General features: G+C 52.6%; 5 protein-coding genes across 5 annotated transcripts; all 5 read left to right on the forward strand.

Annotated features, from left to right (window-relative positions):
* Positions 1-1432: 1432 nt before the first annotated feature.
* Positions 1433-2579, forward strand: J7T55_003790 (methylglutaconylhydratase; the record flags this gene model as incomplete). The annotated part of the gene is made up of 2 exons (XM_053143134.1): positions 1433-1836; positions 1970-2579. The coding sequence occupies 2 exons, from the start codon at positions 1433-1435 to the stop codon at positions 2577-2579; spliced, it is 1014 nt and encodes a 337-aa protein (XP_052994035.1).
* Positions 2580-5154: 2575 nt separating this feature from the next.
* J7T55_003791 (lea domain-containing protein) lies at positions 5155-5612 on the forward strand (the record flags this gene model as incomplete). Its single annotated transcript, XM_053143135.1, has 2 exons — positions 5155-5365; positions 5434-5612. The coding sequence occupies 2 exons, from the start codon at positions 5155-5157 to the stop codon at positions 5610-5612; spliced, it is 390 nt and encodes a 129-aa protein (XP_052994036.1).
* A 751-nt stretch (positions 5613-6363) lies between these two features.
* J7T55_003792 (uncharacterized protein) lies at positions 6364-8115 on the forward strand (the record flags this gene model as incomplete). Its single annotated transcript, XM_053143136.1, has 4 exons — positions 6364-6615; positions 6695-6905; positions 6971-7386; positions 7468-8115. The coding sequence occupies 4 exons, from the start codon at positions 6364-6366 to the stop codon at positions 8113-8115; spliced, it is 1527 nt and encodes a 508-aa protein (XP_052994037.1).
* A 1147-nt stretch (positions 8116-9262) lies between these two features.
* J7T55_003793 (rta1 domain) lies at positions 9263-10312 on the forward strand (the record flags this gene model as incomplete). Its single annotated transcript, XM_053143137.1, has 2 exons — positions 9263-9506; positions 9573-10312. The coding sequence occupies 2 exons, from the start codon at positions 9263-9265 to the stop codon at positions 10310-10312; spliced, it is 984 nt and encodes a 327-aa protein (XP_052994038.1).
* A 1563-nt stretch (positions 10313-11875) lies between these two features.
* J7T55_003794 (uncharacterized protein) lies at positions 11876-13233 on the forward strand (the record flags this gene model as incomplete). Its single annotated transcript, XM_053143138.1, has 3 exons — positions 11876-12046; positions 12155-12365; positions 12563-13233. 3 exons carry the CDS (start codon positions 11876-11878, stop codon positions 13231-13233), a joined length of 1053 nt encoding a protein of 350 aa, XP_052994039.1.
* Between the last annotated feature and the right edge of the window lie 681 nt (positions 13234-13914).

A 13914-nucleotide genomic window follows, 5' to 3' on the forward strand; every position in this document is an offset into this window, starting at 1 on the left:
GGGAGGATGGGTATTTGCAGCCCTACTGCGTGGACAGTACAGTACAGTGCCGTAGCAGTACGTGTATGCACAGGCTGGTACAGTGCTCACAGTAGGCCCCTTGGAAACGGTCAATATTCCTGTGCCAATATGGCCGCAGCCACGCGCACATGTTACCGATCCAACTGTGCACGGTTGGAATTTGCTTTTTATATCTCGACCAAATTTCAGAACAAAAACAAAAGTACAAGGGCAAAAACCACGTACTAGGTACCAAGCTTCCGAGGTTCTCCTGAGATAGTCAAGAGCACTGCTTATACAGGCACAATATCGGATCCCAAGTGCCGTGGGTTGGTTGACCGACTGCCGTCATGGCACTCTATCCTCGACGTGCATGATATTGGACGGAACAACTCTGGCTGTGGGTGTACGGTTCGGCGTGCATCGAATTCTACTCACCAGCGTCATGCCACGCCCCTCCCCCCCATCGTCAACTGACTGGGCAGATGGAGAAGCGAACCTGCAGCTGGAGTTCCAGATCTTCGCAAGTCCCGCTTCCTTCAATGCCCCAACCACCCAAGCGAACAGGCAGAGCCTCCACTTGCCGCGAGATCGTGGGCCCACCCACACGCTGTCCAGGCGGTGTCCCGGCCTTGGCAATCGCGGGGGAGACGGAGATTTGGCTTCGTGTTTGGTCGGGCGACTCGGGGCGGACTCGGTTTTCCTTTGTCTTCTCTTTTTAGAGTTGGTCGGAGAATTGAATGCTCCCACGTTGCTCCTGGTCGTGTCAAGTGTCACGATGCGATAGCGCGGCGCGGGCTTGTTCACCCCTCAGGGAAAGCCCAGAGAAAAACAAATGGTCGGCGTTTTGACGCCCATGACGATCGCTCTCGGTAAACGCTTGTGGTTGGTGATGGCATGTCAACATGAAACCTTGTAGTGGGGGCCACTTGAACCACCCAGTCCATCACGATCCACACCGAGCAGTCAGCTGGGCAGTGGGCACAAGCCAAGTTGGCCCAAGTCAGTTGTTACTGGAGGCCGCCGGAACTCAATTTTCAGCAACGCGAGGGATTCCGCTGCAAGAGAACGCCATGATTCAAGCCGTCTGGAGCACGTGAATTGATGGTGAACGCGTCTGTGTATAAGCTTATTTGCGTTCGAGGACAAGCAATTGTCAAATTCACGTTCTGGAACCTGGGCCGGGTGCTCACTGCCGGGACGGCGACCCCCTCCTTTCCATTTGATCTTCCCACCAATGTCCTACCTGGTACTTTCAGGGTTAGGGTACATGACCCGCTGGTAGCCGCTCGTAGCTAGACGTCATCGTGAAGCTTGAAGCATCGTAGATGAGCTCTCAAACCTTGGAGTTCCAGTACCTACCTCTGGCCCCTCCGCCCAAGATTTGCGAGCCATTGACGTCCCCGAAAGAAAGTGGAAGAACAACGCCACCATGCCTCCCCGCTCGAGAGCCATTCTGGCTCAGAGGCCGTTCCAGGCCCTCGCCCGCAGGTGCTACTCCACAGCGAACGAGCCACCTTTGATCCGCGTCACCAACCTGCCCGCGCCCAACACGGGCCACATCCGGATCCTCGAGCTGAACCGGCCCTCGGCGCGGAATGCCATTTCCAGAGCCCTGCTGACGTCCCTCCGCGGCGAAATCGACGACGTCCACTCGCAGTATGACGCGTCGACCGGGGAGGAGCTGGCTGCGAAGAGCTGGAACAAGCGTTTCGGGGGCGCGGCGGGCCAGGACGACAAGGGCCCCACGAGGGCGGTGATTCTGGCCAGTGCGGTGGACAGCTCCTTTTGCGCGGGCGCGGACTTGAAGGAGAGAAGGGGCTTCTCGCCCGAGGAGTACGTGTCTTGAGAGCTCCCGATATGTCTGGATACCGGGGACGCGACACCACGAAGGCCAGGCGAACTTCGCCAGCCGTACGTGCCATCCTATAGAAAGCCATGAGCTGACACAAAAATTCCACTCTTGCAGGACAGCCGCCTTCCTCGCCCTGCTCCGCTCCACCTTCACGAACATCTCCGCCCTGCCCATCCCGACCATCTCAGCCATCAGCTCCCTCGCCCTCGGGGGCGGCCTGGAGCTGGCCCTGTCCACGCACTTCCGCGTCCTGTCCTCCAACGCCGTGATCGGGCTGCCCGAGACCAGGCTGGGCATCATCCCCGGCGCCGGCGGCACCCACCGCCTGCCCGCGCTGATCGGCATCGGCCGCGCGCGCGACCTGGTCCTCACCGGCAGGCGGGTGTCTGCGCCCGAGGCCTACTTCCTCGGCATCGCGGACCGCCTGGTCGAGGTCGTGCCGGAGAGCGAGGAGGACGTGGAGAAGCTGAAGAGCGGCGACAAGGAGGCTGCGGAAAAGGTCCTGTCTTTGGCTCGGCGGGATGCGTTGAGCGAGGCTGTCAGGCTGGCCACGGAGATCTGTGAGGGTGGACCAGTCGCGGTCAGGGCGGCCTTGCAGGCCGTGCAGAGGCCGCACGAGGAGGTGGAAAATGCTATGTACGACCGGGTCGTCAAAACCGAGGATAGGGATGAGGCCCTAAAGGCTTTTGGGGAGAAGAGGAAACCCGTGTTCAAGGGGAGGTGATAGACTCCGGAGAAGGAGATAGAACTTGATCTAGAGCGGGCACTGCAAGGTGCTGGACCTTCTACGGAGATGTCGTAGGATATAGTGGGACTGCATTCTATGTTTATGCATCCCTGGGCTGTATATATCGACTTGACGACTGCTAGCCCAGTTTCGTCACCTGGTCAGTGGACTTTGCTTCCAAGCCCTTAAGCCGGTGGCATATATCAGACATTGACCTGCGAGTCAACCAAGATTTACAGTTTTCTTGACTAGCAATTGTCTCAAGGAATGGAACGCCAGCTCCACGGCAACAGCCATGTACTAACGTGGCTGCTCGACCCCATTCCGTTCCCGATCTCTGGTCTGTCCATTTTGCAAGACCCTAACTGGTGTTGGTCCCGGGCACTTTTTCTTCTGTGAAACGATTTTGTTGCATGTGTGCTAAGAAATTCACTTCTGCGTTTAAGCTATAGCCGCCGCAGCTGCCCCGTGGTTGTTGTAGCTCCTTGACGCTGAAACTGGCTGTCCTTTATTTCGAAGAACATATGTAGGATGGGTACATCCGTTGATGTTCCCATTACTCTTCCTCCTCCTTTTCTTGGAGGTCCTCCCGCATGTTATGGTGAGGGTTGTCTTATGTGTATACCAAGTTATGTCTCACTCAACGATGTTGAAAGAGGCGATAGCAAAAATACTTGGGAAAATCAATCATCAGGGAATAACATGGGCATTCAGATCTATATTTGTATGGCCCTTGTTGCGTTATTTAATCACGTTGAAGGGGCAGCATTTTGAGCTCAGCATCCAGGAACACTCTTCAAGTGCTCGTGTCCGAGATTTATAACTATCTCGAGACCATCAGAATACTCATACACGGTCTTCTATCCATTTACATGCGCACACAATGAGTGGAGCCGTAACCTAGGCGATGGACAGTGATGTCCGAGTCTTCATACTCGTATTCAGATCGAAAGCAAGCTATTCACTAGGACTACTCCAGTGTCTTCGAGCTACTGTAACAGAAGTACGAGTTTGTACTCAATCTGCGCCCAACGCCGTCCGTGATGACAGTGACTTCATTGCCCCCACATCTTATTTCTCCATCAGTCTAGAAATTTGAAAAAGGCTTGGTGGACGGGTCAAACAAGATCTTGTTCCGGTGTACTCAGACGATGGTGCCGGTTCATCAACCAATATAATTTCAAAAACTGCTTTCCCTTGGGCATGATCCTTCAGCAATCAAGAGAAGTGTTACTATTTGACCATTTGCAGCCTTGTCACATATTAGGCTTTACGTAGAAATAGGTCTGAAGACTGTGCCCGTACGTATAGATCTGTTATCCGCCATCTCTTTGCTGAGTTCTGGTGATCTCGTTCGGCTGTCTGCTGTCTGGGCAGCTGTATTATGAGAATGAGAAGGAACGGCAAACGGGTTGATGAAGACAATCAGCGGAGTGCCTTTTCCACTCACAATCATCTTGACTAGATTGGAAATTGTCTTTGTGCAGAAAAACCAATTTGTGATCGGTCCAGAATTCAACGGCACTTGCCGCGATTTCGACTTGCCTGTCGTTGACACCAGTTGTTCAACAGAGCGCTACAGAACTTGAGACTGCCCTCCTGTTTGCACTTGTGTATGCTTTTTCAGGCGGCTGCCGGTGCTGCTCGCTACACCCTCTCCTTGTGCCTGTCCTGTTGCCTCTGCAGGCACAGGAGTCGGGGATTTGAGCTGTTCTAAATTCACGCTCTGTAGCAGCTGGAGCGCCTTCATCTGTTGCATATGTAGCCGGGGAGTGTGGCTAGCTTTGTGCCTAATTGCCGTGCACACACTTGAGGGAGAGGTCAAGGTTTCTTTCCCCCGCCATCCTTCTTCCCTTTCTCTCTCTTTTCATTCATGGGAAATAGATAAGGAGTGAGGTTTTCGGGTCGAGAGACAGCAATTAAGATTTGCCATGCAACGGACGAAGGAAAGGTGACATTGATGCAAATTAAAACAATTAATGATATTGCTCTGCACAATACTGATTTTCATAGCTTAGCTAAGCTGTTGTGTGATACCCTCGTTGGAGCTCGTTTTGGCTAATTGTTTACATCGCGCCGAAGGATTAATGCCAGTTTGTGGCAATTGCGTAAGCGAGTGCACGCAGGCTGGCTGCAGGCAGGAGAGGATTAGACCAAGGATTAAATGAGTAGCTTGTCTGATGCAGGACTATTGACGATCTTGTACGTTTCAGTCTCAATTCACGGTAGCAATCGAGGTCCAACCACTTGCGTAGACGTCATGTTGGCGTGCTGTAGTGCTGTAGTGCAGCGATTCTAGCCTCAATCGACTCCCGCCCGCACACCGTCATCGTGAGCATGACATCATTCCTCATCACTCCCTTGTGATTGATATTTGTCTGTCCTCCCTTTCTTTCATAACTACCTCTGCGTACTCCTCCGAATCTTCTCTCCATCCAATTCTTCCCAACGAAGCAAATCTCTCAACTTCACACCTTAATATTTTGACGACGACTTCTACCGCGTCTTCAGTCGAACCCGTCGATCAGTTTCGCAAGCCACAAAGCAAAACAAACCCAAGACCACAGCCAAAATGTCGTTCCTCACCGAGATGACTTTCCGCCGCATGGCCACCATCTCCCGCACTGCCGCACGCTCCTCCAACTTCACATCGACCGTGCCACGAGCAGCTTTCTCTACAACGGTCCAACTACAAAAGAACCCCGTTGATGCTACCAAGGATGGCCTGAAGAAGGTAGACCGCGTTGTTTCCGATAAGCTCGTCGACGGCATTGACATTGGTGGTAAGTATACACATAAAATTTCCGGCCGCAGGCATCACAGGAAGCGTAGTAGCTGACCAAGTGAATAGTCGCTGCCAAGGACAAGGTGAAGGAGGCCAGCGAGAACATCACCGGAGGTGATGTCAAGGGAAAGGCCGCCGAGCTGCGCGGTGAGGCCGCAGGCAAGGCAGAGGAGCTGAAGGGCGATGTCAAAGGAAAGGCTGCTGAAGTAAAGGGCGAGGCCAAGAAGAAGGCGAACGAGCTATAGGTGCTGGCGAGGAGTTTCAGGAGAGAAATATCACAAAGCACTTTTACGACGCCACCACGACAAGTCGGTCCTCCTCACACCAATAGAGGGAGATATTTTGATCAACTGTACTTTTACTACTAAATTCGGCATTGCATTGCTCGGTTGAAGGGTTTACCAAGGGAGTGAAAGCAGAGGTTTACCAATCTGGTGTTCACCACACCATTCTCACATCGCAAGTGTTGGCCGGGGCCACGAGTGACTTATTTCTAAGTGAGAATATTGCTGACTTATTTTGTACCTGCTTACTCTCCGTACAAAGAGAGATTGAGGCTTCTACCCCGCCATCACCCCTTCACATGCAAGGACACCTGCATAGAGTTCACAACATGGCGCTAAGCTGCAGAGGACAGGGTAGCGGTGCAGTGTGGCGGAAGTGCTCCCCACCGGCGATTGGCGACCTCGCGATTGGCGACATCTATCACCATGCCACTGCATATCACTATATCATTACATGCGCGCCGCCGCCAGCAGGCTGTTGTATGCAAGATCTGCCCGGAGCTCCGCTGCAGATAGTCTGCTTATGCCAGGAAATTGAGGGGGGTTCCAGCCATCAATGAGGCCCAGAACAGTGGCGATGGATCTGTGTTCCCACACCGTCGAGATGATGCTGGGAAAACCTTATCAGTGACAGTCCCCAATGCTTCTTGCAGTGTGTAGCTTGCTCTATGTCATTGCTTGTTCCACATTTCTGGTGCTCGTATCGCTTAATATGAAGTTTACAAGCACAAAGCTATGCGTGCTGGCCCAGCTCATGTTCTTGGCTCTGGTGCGTGCGACGGGGACCATCCACCATTCAGCTGATGACAACTTCCACTCTTTGAGCTCATTGCTTTCAGGAGACGCCGAGATTTATCTACCAGGCTCGGAAGGCTTCGTGAATGGCACTGCCAGCCTAGTAGCGAAGAAGCCTCAGCTTGACGCCTTGGTCAAGGTGGCCACCGAACAGGATGTTCGAAACACGGTAACTTAGGAACCCCCTGGTGTATCCGTCGTGAATGTGTCAGACCACTGATTGAACTGTACGACGGGAAAAGATACAGTATGCGGATGCCTTCAATAGGCCGTTTCTTGCCATTTCAGGTGGCCACGGCGAGACATGGGATCTCGGAAACGTCAGGAACGGAATCGGTATCTCCATGCGCGGAATGGTCTATGTTCACATTTCCGAAGATGGCAGCAGCGCCACGATTGGCGGCGGGACCCAGTCGGGAGAGGTGATCGCGGCGCTGTGGGCTAAAGGAAAGCAGGCCGGTATGAGAAGACTTTGTCATCGCCATGATCCCGCAGTAGACTGACCCATAATTGTGCTCTTCCAGTCACCACAGCATGCGACTGTGCAGGTATTATAGCTCCTATGCTCGGCGGAGGCCACGGCTGGCTCCAGGGGCAGCATGGCCTGCTGGCCGACAACATCCTCTCGGCGCGCGTTGTGCTCGCCGACGGGACTGCCGTGACCGCTTCTCCCACGGTAAACAGCGATCTGTTTTGGGCGCTCCGGGGCGCTGGCCATAATTTCGGCGTTGTGACTTCGGTCGAGTATCGTATCTTTGACGTCGAGCCTGGGCAGGGCAGGCTGTGGGCTTACGAGGAGTACGTCTTCAGGCAGGATAAACTGGAGGTGTTGTTTGAGTGGGCGAACGGGCTGCTGCAGGATGACACGGGGTCGCCGCGGCCGGTTGAGCTGACTCATTATGGGCAGTTTGCATTCCGTCCTGATGTTGACTCTGAGAATGTGAGTAAGCTGAACTTGTTCGTTTTTTCTTCTTGAAAAAAGATATGGTATGACATGGTATTGACTAACTTTCACCAAAAGCCCATCATAGTCTTTTGGCTCATTTGGCAGGGCCGTGGGACCGTTCCGCCGGCGCATACAGACCGTGTCCGAGCCATGCTCCCTATAAGCATCAAAGCCGGTACTACGGACATCACTGGGATGAATGCCGTAGCAGGCGCGGCGTATGGCACGCCAGCGTGTGCCAAAGGGTCAAGCAGCTCGATGATGTTCGGCGTTGCGCTGAAGAGGTGGAACATTCCAGGACTGCGCGCGACTTTAGACATTTACAGCACCCTGCCCCCAGAGCTGCGCAACGGTTTCGTCCTCCTCGAGGCGTATTCGACTAGAGCAGTCGGGGCCGTCCCAAATGACGAGGCAGCGTACCCCGACCGTTTCAACCAAATTCTGATTAGCCCGGCAATGTACATCTCGTTGGGGAATGCTAGCCTTGCTAATCTCGCGGCTGACTTTGGCGGGAGGTTGAGGCGTGCTTCGCTAAATGGCAGCGGGCAGCCTCTCCATGCGTACGTTAACTATGCACACGGTGATGAGAGCCCCGAGGCGTTGTATGGGTACGAGGACTGGCGCTTGTGGAGGCTGAGACGGCTCAAGGCTAAATTCGACCCATTCCTTAAGTTTGGATACTACGCGCCTATCATCCGCGGACCCGGAGGACCGGCCCCTTGAAAATCGTTGAGGAGCGGACGCTCGGAGGAACGGCGAAATAGCCGGGAGATGCTGCTGTGTTGTAATCGATGAAGAGATATGAAGGGAGTTATCAAGCAAGAATCACTTCTCCTGTCGACAAAGGAGATGGCACTGTGACTGAGATTCAGCCTGCCCCTTATGTTTGGTGATCCTGGGACACCTTGTAGAGGACCAGCAACGGTCCAATACAAGGCAACAAAGGAGGGCTGGCTGGCTGGCGGGCTGGCTGGCTCACATTTCGTATTTGCGCAAATTTGTCCATTTTTCTGGAATAGGATGGCGTTTGGCAAAGGTACATTGCATGTTTTCATCATCTGGAAAGCATCGAAAAGGAACAGGCCGGGGGAGTGTAGGTGGACTTCAATGTTGAGGAATTGACCCGACTCCGTCGGCGGGAGTATATCCCACAGCCTTTGTCTTATATCCTAGATCCCTGGTCTGCCCGCCGTAAACGAGTCTACGACACGTGGTAAGTGATTATCTGTCTGTACCTTTGTTGACGGATTTCGGATTGGACCCACACTTTTGGGAGTCAGCCCAAGCCACAATGCGTAATCAGCCAGGCACGGCTCCTTCGCACAATAAAACAACCTATTCGGACTGGACCCACTTTTCACAACACATAAGTCTGCCACGCTTTGACTGCCTCGAATTTAAGCTATTTTTCGACGGCACCTAGCCGCTGAGAAATTCTATTCGACCGAACTAGAACGCCAAGGAGAGAGAACACAGATCTCGTAAGTCGTGGGGGGAAAACAGATCCTCGAGGATTGCATCCCAGCCGGGGCTTGTTTCTCCCCGTCGCAATGTAGCCAGGAAGTGTACTGCCCAGGTGTGGCTTGCTCAGCCTGCCTCTTCCTACCTGTCAGCACGAAACAAACGTTCGAATTCAGCCGTAGACTTGCGGAAGGAGTTGGCATTTAAGTCTGCAAACTTCCCTTACTAGAAATTGGTGTCGGATCTGTAATTCATTCTCCCTTTTGACATTAATCAGAGTTCTTCCATCAAATATCTAGCAAGCTTCATCGAATTCTCCAAAACGCCCATTGTAATTACCACTCATCGGCTTTTCGTACACAGAGCACACTCGACCGAATACTCTTCGCATCTTCGAAGTACCGCCAAAATGTCGTCGTCCCAACCTCTTTTCGCCAACATGACGGCGGCTGAGATGGAGCAGGCCATCAAAGAGACGCAACAAGGCTGTTACCCTTACACTTCTTTACTCACTCCGAGTTATGACTACGTGCCCTCTTTCGCTGCAGGCATCACATTTTGCGTTCTGTTTGGCATTCCATTCTTCTATCACACGTTCCGGTCAATCCAATTGCGAAAAGCAACGTCTATACTGTTCGCATTGGGAGCACTCAGTGAGTCCTATACCTTTCTGCTTTTTCTCGGAAAGGTTCTGTTACTGACAAAGCTATTCGTCGCAGCCGAGTTGATAGGTTGGGCCTCCAGGACTTGGGCCGCGAAATGCCCCTACAACAGAGACGCCTTCCTCTCTCAGATAGTCACCCTCATCATCGCCCCCGTATTCTTCAGCGCTGCGCTCTACGTCCTCCTGGGCAAGCTCATCAGCGACATGGGCCGTGCCTCGTCCATCCTGTCACCGAAGTGGTACGCCATCGTCTTTTGCACATGCGATGTCGTATCCCTGATCATCCAGGCTGCCGGAGGCGCAATGGCATCCATGGCCGACACAGACGAGGAGCAGGATCGTGGTACACATATTATGGAGGGCGGTATTGTTTTTCAGCTCGCTACCATGACACTTTTCGGCGTCCTCATGGGCGACTTTGCTCGACGCATCATGAGCAGGCGAACCGGGCTCCGTGACTCTGTCACGCCTAGTCTGAAGCTGATCCTCGTTGCGATGCTGGTTAGCTTCGTGATGATCTACATCAGGAGCATCTACCGGACGATCGAGCTCGCCCAGGGCTGGAGGGGCTACCTGATCACGCACGAGGCGTACTTCATCGCCCTGGACGCTGCCACTATGGTCATTGCCGTGGCTGTGTTCATCCCCATCGACCCTGCTGTCATGTGGTTCGCTCGAAAGTATGCCCCGGCTAAGCAGAGCATGAGTGCTGAGGCCTCGGATATCGAGGTTGCCATGGCTCCCGCCCCGTACAACCCGCATGCAAGCTATGGCCAGGCTGCAGCAAGGTATTAAGATTATTCGTCCTTGATCTTGGGTGGTTCGAGAGGGGTGATTAAATTTTTTCTTTTGTTTTCTGCCAATGTTGCGAAGGAGTTCGGTTGGTGCATACTGGTGGAATTAATGGATTTCAGACGTATCACCGAGGTTGGTGAACGAGACAAATAACAGGTGCTAGTCGGCTTGGTTGGGACAATTGTTTGAGATACATCGATGTTCTAGACTTGTATACGCAATGAATTGAGATACCAAATTTTATCTAGGTTGTTTGTCATAGCATGCATCTGGAGAGCTTACCGATGTTAGGGATCGATTGACATTCATGGATGTTGACGACGACGCTTGCCGCTGTGCAATTTACGCCTAGAGCTCTTCCAACATCGATTTCAGGACTTTAAGTTGACCCCAGCATGGATGTTGACTGCGACGTTAAGACTGTCCGCCATTGGAACCTGGTGCATATTAGATTTACAACGCATTCAATGATGACCAGCGAGACATATGCAGTGGATGCCGATCCCAATGTGTTGATTGCAATTCAGATGTCCCATGTAACAATTATTTGCGATCTTCAAGCTTTCACAGTAGTACACGGCACCACGATTTTCTGTCATGTTGCCTGAAGACCGCGCTTTTCAGTTTTGCTATGACTTGACGGCACACATCTTCATTTCTGTCAACAGCGAATCGAACAAATTCTAGCGCTTTTTTCTGTTCTTTTCACTAAGAGTGGATATTCGCTAATGAGTAATTGCTTGCAAAGCGTAGTGGCCCAGTATTACACCCACCAACGCTGGTTGCTCATATATGGCAAGGGCTGGGGACGATCACGCTTAATTAAAGAACCGCGAACGCCCAATGGCGAGAAGTCCCCAAAAAATGAGTGCCCGCTGATTAACTGCAAGGACTTTGACTTAATTAAAGTGATCACTTTGGATTTCCCCCGCTCTTTATGCACGATCTGCCAGTCTTCCCAAAGAAGTGTTAATTAGTGTCCGGAGCTCAAGCCATCTAACTCGAGATGCAGCACCGGCATGCAAATGACAACCGAGAGTATCCTGAGTGGGCAATTTATCCATTGAAAAGACCGGTACCGCTGTTTCTTAATTCTGTAAATGGTTTGGTTCCAAATATGTCGAGCTGGAAGCATTATGTAAAAGACTGTTAAGAATGACTCCTGCCTCATGCGAGGCTGCTTGGTGGTGTCCTCCGGCTGATCGTAGTCGTGCCAAGATGCTCGCCAGCCATTAGGGATAGAGGTATTAGAGAGGCTACCCTTCTGCGAAAGCTCCGCCGCTCAATCTGGCATTCTCGGCTTCTACTGCATACAAGACCTATGAATCTGAATTTGCGTGGTCGGGGTGGGTTGGGACGTGGCGGCCAAACCCCGGCTGGAGGTTCACCCGGATACTACTCGGTAGGCAACGTTGAGATTGATGGACCAACATGGCGGAATATAAATAAGAGAGACTACAGAAAGGAAGGGTGAGTCCGTTTCGGTGGAGATCTGCTGCAGTGTCCAAACGTGTACGGCTCAGTTGTAAGCCTCCAATTTTCAGCAGGACCCTGATCAACACTATGATGCTTCTCTCGGCGGTCTTCACGGCGTTGGCCGCCAGTATGTCGCTGGTCTCGGCGCATCCTGAAGAGAATTTTGACAAACGGGCACACTTGGAGGAGATGACGAGGTATCACGTTGTCGCTGAGGTGAACTCGCCAGCGCTACAAGCGTGCGCAGAGCAGCCGAAGGTAAAGGCACGCAGGGAGCAAGCTATTGCTCGCCGAGCAGCCACCTTTGAACGGCTCCGCCAGGAAAGAAGCCTGACTGATGGCAAGTCCCCAAAAACTCAACTGTAGAGCCGCAGCAAGCTGACATCAATCACAGCCCCCTTCTTGCACCGTCGGAACATGGCTGAGTTTCGAAAATGGAACGCAGTAGACCACAACAAAACTGGACTCGTATCGTACGATGCTTCCACTCCGGCAGAAGAGATCTTCGGCGCCAATGCTTCTTGTATTCTCGCCCCAGACAATGCAAACGGGCCGTACTTTGTGTCACAGGAACTCAGTAAGAAGCCTCCGTGTCCCTTCATAGCCCACCGAATACATATGCCGTATTGGACCATGTTGCCATGTGTCTCAACCTCCGTTGTCATGTTGCAGCTCACGAGCTGGCTGACACACATGAGGTGCCACATCCTATACAATTACTTTCCGATGGAACCCATTCCTTGATACCCGAAAGCTGATGATAGACCACTCTAGTTCGGCAAAATGTCAGCGAAGGCATCCCCGGCGTCCCAATGCACCTTGAATTACAGTTCATCGACATCAACACTTGTGAGCCGGCAGACGTCCTCGTAGATATCTGGTCATGCAACGCAACAGGAAAGTACAGCGGTGTAAATGGCTTTGGACAGGGAGGGCTTCACTCGACTTTTCTCCGCGGCGTGCAGAAGACTGACAAAGATGGTGTTGTTCGATTCGACACCAATTTTCCGGGCCACTACGACTTCCGCGCCACGCACCAGCACATTATCGCTCACGTTGGCTCTCAAGTCCTACCAAACGGAACGTACACTGGTGGTGTAGTGGCACACCTGTCACAGCTGTTCTTCGACCAGGATCTTAGGGACGCAATCGAAGCGCTGCCACCATACAGCAGCAACCGAATCGCGAGTACGACGAACTTGGCCGACGGATACACTGGCTATGCAGCTTCATCGGCGTACGACCCGTTGCTCAACTATGCCATGCTGGGCGGTGAGTTCTCGTCTGGGCTGTTTGCGTGGCATGAGCTGGGGATCAACACGAGCTCGAACTGGGATACGTATGCGACTTATGCTTCGATCTGGGCGGAGGGTGGCGGGCGCAATAACCCTGCTTTCAATTTCTCGGTCGTCGGGACGCCTCCGCCTAGTTCTGGTGGACTGTAATTTGTGCGATATGGTGACAGCGGTGTTCGTCGGGTTCCACACACATGGAGCAACAGAACTCTGTACTAGTTTCTACTTGTCGCTGCCAGAACCATCTATCATATTCTGAGCACTTTCCGAGGCAATATGATCTCGCTCACATAACATAATCACCATAACATGTCGTTCTATTTACTGGTCGAGGTGAGCGTAGAAGGAGCCAATGCTGTGCGAGGCCGACTTGAGACTTGGTCCTCTTCACATTTTCACCCATGTAGGTTCTTTCAACCTCCAGTGATGCGCGTTCAAGGCCTGAAAGCGAATACAAATATAAAAGAATGATTAACGTCCAAGGTTCTAGGCCACGGTTATGGAGGCAGTCCGCCTTTTGACCAGGAGCAAGGGAAAGGCACTCGGGGAAGTGGGAGTGGGAGGGGGACGGGAGTTGTTTTGGTAGTCTTGCTCCCTTACATAATCAGGACCGACAGGGAGCTCGGGCCACAATGGAAGCTACCGTCGCGTCGAGCTTGAAGCTGGCGCGCTTCCAAAGTTTTCTGCTTAAACCAGCCAGCCAGCCAGCCAGTCAACCAAACCGAACCAGCCTGGTTGATGCCTGCAGCGACTACATCGAGGGACTGACAGTATTGGTCTTTGTTATTGTCCTATCGCAACGACCTCGACATGAGCCTTTGACCCAAACTC

This window comes from Diaporthe amygdali, assembly GCF_026229845.1.
Source record: "Diaporthe amygdali strain CAA958 chromosome Unknown NODE_13_length_1014660_cov_65_381101, whole genome shotgun sequence".
Lineage (NCBI taxonomy): Eukaryota > Fungi > Ascomycota > Sordariomycetes > Diaporthales > Diaporthaceae > Diaporthe > Diaporthe amygdali.